The sequence below is a fragment of the Colias croceus genome, chromosome 17, assembly GCF_905220415.1.
Source record: "Colias croceus chromosome 17, ilColCroc2.1".
Taxonomy (NCBI): domain Eukaryota; kingdom Metazoa; phylum Arthropoda; class Insecta; order Lepidoptera; family Pieridae; genus Colias; species Colias croceus.
In genome coordinates, this window is record NC_059553.1 from 1,618,072 (window position 1) to 1,626,942 (window position 8,871).

General features: G+C 35.9%; 2 protein-coding genes across 2 annotated transcripts; one reads left to right on the plus strand and one right to left on the minus strand.

Moving 5' to 3' along the window:
- Positions 1-306: 306 nt before the first annotated feature.
- On the plus strand, positions 307-6,606 carry LOC123699273. The gene is made up of 15 exons (XM_045646195.1): positions 307-400; positions 1,233-1,336; positions 1,532-1,603; positions 1,693-1,842; positions 2,166-2,364; positions 2,659-2,829; positions 3,116-3,279; positions 3,626-3,757; positions 4,143-4,229; positions 4,547-4,708; positions 5,043-5,168; positions 5,302-5,393; positions 6,023-6,209; positions 6,360-6,398; positions 6,550-6,606. Exons 1-15 carry the CDS (start codon positions 307-309, stop codon positions 6,604-6,606), a joined length of 1,836 nt encoding a protein of 611 aa, XP_045502151.1.
- A 340-nt stretch (positions 6,607-6,946) lies between these two features.
- On the minus strand, positions 6,947-8,871 carry LOC123699113 (amyloid beta precursor like protein 2-like). Its single transcript, XM_045645990.1, has 3 exons — positions 8,493-8,871; positions 8,158-8,281; positions 6,947-7,121 (listed from the first exon to the last, which is right to left on the minus strand). Exons 1-3 carry the CDS (start codon positions 8,773-8,775, stop codon positions 6,947-6,949), a joined length of 582 nt encoding a protein of 193 aa, XP_045501946.1. The 5' UTR covers positions 8,776-8,871.

The window sequence follows — 8,871 nt, forward strand, 5'->3', positions numbered from 1 at the left end:
TTTTCGATCAGAATTTTTTTCATTTACAGCTTCATACGTAGGCTCTATTTAATTTTATGTCTACAAACATGGTCTCCTTTTCAAAAGTTAGAATCACAGTGGAATCACAGAACAGGTGGTTAGAATAAACCACTCCACGACTAAACCGTTAAAATATAATGAACTAGAAAAACCTTATTCTTCTTGCAGAGCCACATACAATGTCAATTTATTATCCTTCAAATGAGGGTTAAATCAAGGTTTAAATAATCACAGTTACAATAATTATTATTACGATTAAATTATAAAAATAAATAATAATAACAAATGGCTCGTAAAGGACAGGTTTCGATTCAAGATACGGTGGAGACAAATGAAGATTTCGAAGCTTATTTACAATCTCATTTCCATCAATTGATATGTATGATTTTAAATATTGTTGGCAAAGATAGCATGTCCTGTAGTAAGTCATCGATAGCAAATTTAGTTTCTTTGAGCGGTCCGCTCCCACATTGCCCGTAATACATAAAAGTACATTATACTCAGGAATCACGTATCTTTGTATTCGTCTTATGTATCTTTAGATTTCGATTTAACGTATCCAATGGCTGAATAATGTTTCAAATCGGTCCAGTTCTTTCTGAGATTACTAGCGCGTTCAAACAAACAAACTCTTTTTAGCTATTGAATAGCTTCTATCGCGGGCCTTGAGCGCGGGGACCGAATCGAGAAATTTCGTATCGAAAACACCTCACGCTCCCCACTCCGACGGGCGGAGGTGTGGCTTGAAGGCATAGCATGCAATAGCTTTACCGCGGCAGACCCCGAGTGCCACACGTCGTTTTTTTATTTATGTTATTAGTACCTATAAGTTCAAAAGTAAAGTCCTAATGCCCTAAATAATATGACATAAATCATCAATGATCAGATTCCTATCCTATTATACCATGAAAATATGTAATGTGATGTTATTTCGTCGATGCTATTGATCCTCAATCAATTTAGTTCCCTATAGCCTGTAGTTGCCAGTATGTGCTGTAGGTATACTTACGTAAAATCAAGAATGACCTTTAAAACGCAAACATTTAATTATTCGATATAAATACTTCTAGAAGCACTTTTGAATCGTCATAACAACTTTAACATTTACAATGGTTCAGAAAGCAGTTTCTACAGAAGAGATGGCAAGGATCTCTGTAGTCTTTAATATGGTGTTTTAGGATTTTATGATAAAGACATATTATTCCATGCAGGTATGGAAGTATATTCTGAGTTTTGTGGCTATTGCCTCGCCACAGGCAATGCTATCAGAAAAGGGAAGTTAGAAATAGGACAGGACAGGATTGCTATGGTCAAGGTAAGATATCAAGGTAGGTAGAGATTGAGATGATTGAATGCTTATCATCTAAATTCTAAGCGATATAGAGACGAATTCACCGCTTGCTGATAATGTCCCTGATGACCTATTTGACGCTTTTTGATATAAATTTTGAAACTGCTCCCTCAAACTTAGTAAGTTTTTATAGACTCTGAAAATTTAATTTATTTCCAGGCACTTGCAGATAATATTGATGCTCTAGCAAGGTTCAAGAATCGAAGTGAACCAGTATTCCTTTTTATCATGGTAATGTATTTAAAAATAGATACTATTCACGCAATTCGAGCATCGTTTTCTATGTAAGTAAGAAATTTATTAAAAAATTTCTATTTCAGAAAGGGAAACTAACGCGTGCCATGTTTGGCGCGAACGGCATAGAGCTATGTCGCATCATGGAAGAAGAGTTAGGGTTCATGCAGAGAGAGAAAGATACCGGAGTGGAGAGGCATAAGCAGGAGATTCATGAGATGCTGCCTGAGGAAGCTGTATGTTTTTAAAATTAATACTGCTATGAAATTTAGGAGGCTCCCTTTCTTTGTCATATATAACATTATCCCTATGAATTCTTTGTACAGTTTATGCATGTGCTTGTGATTGCTGTCGCGGTCCGCCTGACCGGACTGCCAATTTTTTTTCTCTTTTTTCATAATGTAATTCCCTATGATTCAATCTGTATTTAAAACGGAACGTAAGCACATAATCCCAATAATGTATATCTAACGGATCTGAAAAGAATAAAGAAAAGCTACAACAGAACTTCCTTTGGTATGTCCTGAATGCTAAAATCCTAAACTGGAGCGGTAAATAGGCTAAAATCAAAGAAGATTTGAAATTAGAAGAAGAAGCGCGCGAAAACACGGAACGGTTGCGTGTGCTGACGTTAGCTGCGCGCAAGAAGCGTGTCTGCGAGCGACTGGCAGCTCACGTCAGACGCATCAACTTCATCATGTTCTGGCCGCACTGCCACAAGGCGCACTATGATCTGTATGAGAAGTGGGATATGATTAGTATGTTGTTTATTTGTTTGTCTATCTTTAAACCTTAGATTTATAAGAGCCTAATAGGTACATCAAGGCACATAAGTAAATCATCACTATTAGTTTTTTTTTATCACCAACAACATGAGCATTATATTGTAGGTACTATTGTTTATAATAATTAATGACGTAAAAATATATCAGCTTGATCTGTTTTACACGACCTACACGCTATACTATAAAATTGTACATGTTCTTTCAAGACAAGTAAGCAATCAATAATAGCAATCCAATCCTTTATTAAAATCTGTCTATTTCAAATAGACATACAAGTAGCAGCAAAGGAAACGTTCATAATAACAGAAGAGGGTGCTAAAGAGGCCCTCTACATGAGCGACGTGGAGCCCAACGAGGCTTGCCTGCATGCTCTCATGAATGGAGAAACCTTGGTTGTTGTGTTCAAGATGTTTGACACGGATAATAGGGACTTTGTTAGTATGTATTCTCCAATATTGGATAAATAAAGTCTTGTTTGATTTTAGTTTTATAAGCCAAAGTAGGACCGCTCTATATCACTAGCCTCCAAACTTTCTACGTACATAAAAAATCATACCATAAAATAAAGCCCACGATGTGACGTACACACATGTGTGAAAGACAGACAAACAAACACACTTTCTAATTTGTAATAAAGATTTTTTAATGTTTTCTTGAAAAATGATATGAAATAATGGAAACAAATCTATGTTTTTAACTTCTTGTTATTGACATATTATCCCAGAACTATTACGGCACGCGCTCTATGAAGAGATCCCAATACCAAAAGAAGACGTGCCCCCTGAGAAGCAAGTGCCCCCGATACCGGCGTACGAAAGATATGCGAGTATCAGCAAGACGGCCAGGGAAGTTCGCAGGGAGCGGTATGAGGCCAAAATGCAGAAATTGGTACTTCTATCTTACCTATATTACTGACAACTTTTGAATATTGAAATTAAATAAACTCTAATATTTTTATAATACCTGCACCAAACATAGAGCCTAACGCAAATTTTTATATTAAATAAACTTCTGATTTTCTGTAAAACATAAACGTATTTTTAATCTTCTAGATTAAATCTTTATTATTACAATATAAACAATACAAACAATACAATTACATTACAATTATAAACAATAGATTCAAACTCTCATTCATTCATCAAAATAAAGAGAATTCTAATAAAGTCTAGTCTAGAGTCTAAATCTACAGTCATCCTCTAAAGTTTAGTATAAAGTCTGTTTAACTTAAAAGCGTGAAGAAAAAGAAGAGAGGGAGCGTCTAGCGGCAGAACAAGCACGACTGGCGCGGGAGGCGGAGGAGGAGCGGCAAAGAATTGAGAAGCAAAGACAGGAAGAAGAACGGATGGCTAGGATACAAGCTGGGGTATAAGTTATAAATTTATATATAGTTCATAAAATGCATATTAGGGCCTTGTGAAATGGTGTAAGTATATTTGATAAGTTGAGAGATTAAGATTATGTTTGCATAGACAAAATGCTCACATTAGAGAAGCGGTATATGTCGGCTGCGCGAAGCTAGAGAAGAAAACATGGATTTTCAGGAAAAATTTAGCAAAAAGTTTTTGACGTAATTTGTATTTTTTACGTGATCAGTGTACGCAAAACTACAATTCCCTTCGCGCTTAGTATACCAATAGTGGGACACCTGGGACACCCTGTATATAGAATATAAATATAGCTAATAATTTGAACATTCACTTAAAATTAGACATCTATACATTTTTAAATAGCTTTCTCAATGAATGTAGTTACCAGCGGATCCGGAGCCTCAGGAAACTGGAGAGGAAGTGGAAGTGGAAGAAACTGAAAAAGCAGAGACTGAGCAAGGAGACAACGTAAGCGATCCCTATATTTTATAATACTAGCTGTGCTCCGCGGTTTTACCCGCAGTGCTCCGCTCCATTATATTTACAAGTTAAAATAAAAGTGTAACTAATCCTTTCATACTACTCCCCTATAGTAGACTGTAGATAGATGTAAAATACATTTTTATTGAATTCATTCGAAGATAAACCAAGTGGCAAGTGGATACATACCTAATACCTACTGTTTTATACACGTATATGAATCATTCTAAATCCTTACCAGTATTGTTTTACGATTTCAATAGACTATATCAATTGATTCTTGACATTTCTTTAATTTTTTAAAGCCCGAAGAAGAAGAGAAAGTAGAAGAGGAAGAGGAGTTCCACTCTGACGTATCTGTAGATGGAGAGGAGTACATCCCTCCGGGAGGTCTGTTCGTGCCTGGGCTCTACTCGCCGCCCAACGATCTGGCTAAAGCTAACGGTCTAGCTTACTTCTATCCAAAGGTAAGTTACAATGAATTAGAATATAATCTATTGTTGAGGCTGATAACGTAAGGCCTTTGTCGATTATTAACTATTGAATCAAGTGCCGTCAAATATATCATGATTAGCATCCCTACTACATTAATACATTTATCTTATTTCTGAAAACATAATTACCCGGTTATATTGAACTGGTCTAAACATTATGTTTTTCTTCTTAGGTCTATGATAGCAAATCTTATTCCACGTATAGCATATGCATCTTGCTGTTTTAAATTATTCTTACTTGTTAATAGTGTGTTTATGAAATATGTATCGAAGGTCTTAATGAATTTTTGCAATAATATTTCAACAGATTGTATCAGAATTAGCCACAATCGAGTCGGAGTTCCTCCCTCCGCACGTGCTAGTGATGTTCTCTATCGATAAACGGCAAGACGTTAAGGAGATAATGGATCAGTATCCAGAGGACATCCTTAATGTAAGAATATCCCTAATATTAATGGATGAAGTAACATTCACAATATTAGCTGTGTCAAGATTTTATTTTATTCACTACCGTATTCTGTTTCACAAGAATATATTATTAATTTAACGAAAAAAAAATTTTTTAGTATGGTATCTTCATTGGCGACGACCCCTACTCCGCAGAGCACTTAGCATACACGATCAAGCAGTATAACAAGATGGAGAGAGTGAGGAAACAGTAAGTTATTTAATAGATACCTAATTAATAATACATAATTTAGAAAGACGCAGGTGCGAATCCTCATCATCGAATTTTTTGTATACTTAAAAAATACATTATTTACACATTAACTACCTACATATTTTATTTTATTACATACTAGCTTTCCACCCGCGGCATCGCCCGCGCAGTCAAAGAAAAACCCGCATAGTGCCCGTTCCCGTGGGATTTCCGGGATAAAACCTGTCCTATGTCCTTTCTCGGGTATCAAAATATATCTGTAACAAATTTCATGCAAATTGGTTCAGTAGTTAAGACGTGATTAAGTAACAGACTGACAGACAGAGTTACTTTCGCATTTATAATATTAGTATGGATTTTGAGCTTACGGCATTTAAATATTATGAGATCTCGATAAAAAGCGTTACCTATGTTTCTATTATATACCTATTTTAATCGATATGCCTACTGTTATTTATGGTACTCCGTCGGCTCTACCTTCTAGCTAGCATGATCTTTTCAACATGTGTTGTCAACTCTGCAACACGCAGTGCTGGTAGCAACTGTGCAACATGTGCACAACTTTGTTCATATAACACTTATTACAGACATTTAAAGCAATGAATGTTTTTATGTTTAACCACCAGCAAAGACCGTCTGGCTATAATGGTGTCCCGCAAGCGAAGTCTGGCACTACTGCAGCTAGCTGGTCTGAATCCGTGCTACATCTCCTCTGACGTGGCGTCTGGCGAGAAGGAGTGCCTCACCATGTTCCCGGTTGGCTACGGGGATGATTACTTCGAGGAGGAAAGCGTTCAGGAGGAGGAGGTTACGGTTAGTGTTTAGTTTCCATGAATTTTAAATTGAATGATTTTAAATGAAATGAAATAAGTGGGATATTTTGTATCGTACGTACGATTTCGTAATTTTTGACACGTAGGTTGGCGACGTAGCTTTCCTCATAAATTTTGTAATTATTTTCAGGAAGTGGTCGCAGTAACGGAACCTGTGGAATCTGCTGAAGTAAGTGAAATTTATTTACAGATACTATTGTTAATAAAAACAATTTTATTTTTATTTGTTAAGTTTTTAACGACTAACTAATTATTGTTTGGTTCTAAATATACATATATTTTATTCCAAAAATATTTTTATGATGGGTTATATTTCGCAGCCTGATGTCACAGAAGAAGCAAAAGGCGATGAAGACGAGGATGAAGATGAAGATTAACCTTTTACTAAATATAAATAAATTACTTATTTAATTTATTTACGTTTATTTATTTCCCCGTTTATGCATTAAGATATCTAATAAACAACCTAGATACCTTCCACGATAATTCAACTTTATCAAAGATGAAACTACTCTATAATATTATAATGATGTATTCTTGTGTTTAATTTTGCGTACGATGTTAATTGAAATTAGACTTGACGGATTTAAAAGCGATTTATTCAAAATATTAATTTGGGGTTTCACCGTAGGTACAATAATTGAACCATTGCTACTCGTGTATTGAATAAATCTCGTTAATTTATTTCGTAGACTATAATTCTAAATATTGTAGAAGTCATCCATTGAGTAACTCCATAAAGTCTATCTTCTCTTGCGGTTCGCACGGCGAAGCGGGGGTGTTCGAGCAAGCGTCTTGGCAACTCGCCTTGTATCTGAAGTTATTTTCATTACCTCCGCACCCACTGTAGAAGAACATTTGACAAACCTGCGTTTGGGGGTTGAAAGCCCATCTGAAATGAGAACATTTGAAATAGTAGTATAAATTTATAAAGAATAGAAAAATTCACGAGGCGGGACTCGAACCCGCAATGCTTTCACGCCAATCCGGGGCGGATTCTTGACCAACTAATCCACTCGTGACCGTGATAGAATGAAAGTAGAGAAGTTGTAGATCTATGTTGAAATGTAGACCTTTTAAGAAATTTTTAGCGCTTTCAATCATATTTCACCTTTTCAGCATCTTTTCTTGTTTTCACGGCAATAACTATAAGTTAACAGAGGTGACTAAATAGTTTATGCCTAAATTGGTAATATGTGCTTCAGGTTCAGCTGTTTAAACCAGCCTTTCCCAATCTTTTCCAAAGGCGGACTCCTAGCGCCACCTTACCATGATCCGCGGACCCCTATGGCTACCTTAACATGAAAAAACTTATTCGCAGTACTCAATATTATTCGTCAATACGGTAATATATATTATTTTACAAATTGAGTAAACTATTGCATTGCTTTTGTATGAAGTAGCTTAGCCACTCGTCACTTGACAGATTATACCATTTACCAAGTCCGGCCGCTCGGATATGCTCGCCCAGGGATCCGCGGACCTTAGCTTGGGATAGGCTGGTTTAAACGTAATAAACATACCCACCCACAGTGTGTTACTAGTATGCATAAAATGCATTTTTATTTTCTAGTATTAAATTTTATGTGTATGTAAGTAATAGGTAAATATAATAAATTATGCGTATTGGTACATGATTTATATTTATTTTTAATATTATTTATTTCCATCGCTTCACTGAGCATTGTCATGGTCACAAAGAACGAGTAAATAATAAAATGAACTAGTTCCAATCGCCGGCTTCGCTTGCTTAGATAAATATATCTCTTATTTATGAAATAATCTTTTATTTGAATACAGTTCAAGTAGATCGATTTAGTAGTTATATAGGTTGTTAATACACAATATGTATTAACTACATACATAGGTATCTACAGTTTAACTTTGTTAGTTACCTACGTCTAATTTTCTCTTTATGGAACTCATACCTGACATATTTACGATCACAAGTACCAAAAGCTGGGAATTGAAAGCAAAAGTATGGTCTGCCATAGTTCCCAGCTATGTATGCCCAGGGTGGAGGAGCATTACCGGGCGAACCTGGTCCATAACCTGTAAAAATATAATTATTTATCACTAGTATCACTGAGTGAATGAGATTCGATTTTGTTTATTTTTTATAGCGATATAATCCCTGAAAAACACAATTGAAGTATTTTTGATAAAATGGTATAAGTACGAAAGATCAAAATTTGATCAAAATTACACAACCGTTCGAACACGGCATGGGCTCTCTTCAATCACAAAAACGATACTCAAATACCTTGCCACTCCTTCGGAAACCCTTTGCCATGACTCTGCGACATAAAGTTGTTCCAGCTTGCGTCGGCGTCATCAAAAGTCTTGTTGCCTTGCGTTACATTCTTATAATATTTGATATAATTCTTCCAACTTTTGCCGTCCGTATCAGGCACTCCCCATCCTGTTAGATTGCCCAAAAACTGCGTGTCGTTTGGCCCATGCCCCACGGTTGTTTCTTCGCCTTCAGGGGTCGTCCCACAGCACAAGCAATCTCCTAACAAACAGAGTATAATCGCCAACTTCATAATTAATACTGGTAACTCGTTTCGTTTTTAATTACTCTCGTATTTCACACCTTAGTAATTAATCTGTATCGATACATTGTACGTTGTACGTTTGTT

What these genes read in the sequence shown, in the direction of transcription:
- LOC123699273 (XM_045646195.1), top strand. Translation starts at nt 307, where the DNA reads ATGGCTCGTAAAGGACAGGTTTCGATTCAAGATACGGTGGAGACAAAT. An exon ending in AGACTGAGCAAGGAGACAAC is followed by an intron (nt 4,230 to 4,546) that starts GTAAGCGATCCC and finishes AATTTTTTAAAG; the next exon opens with CCCGAAGAAGAAGAGAAAGT. An exon ending in TTCAGGAGGAGGAGGTTACG is followed by an intron (nt 6,210 to 6,359) that starts GTTAGTGTTTAG and finishes AATTATTTTCAG; the next exon opens with GAAGTGGTCGCAGTAACGGA.
- LOC123699113 (XM_045645990.1), bottom strand. Translation starts at nt 8,775, where the DNA reads ATGAAGTTGGCGATTATACTCTGTTTGTTAGGAGATTGCTTGTGCTGT. An exon ending in GTTTCCGAAGGAGTGGCAAG is followed by an intron (nt 8,282 to 8,492) that starts GTATTTGAGTAT and finishes ATATTTTTACAG; the next exon opens with GTTATGGACCAGGTTCGCCC. An exon ending in TGTGATCGTAAATATGTCAG is followed by an intron (nt 7,122 to 8,157) that starts GTATGAGTTCCA and finishes TTCTCATTTCAG; the next exon opens with ATGGGCTTTCAACCCCCAAA.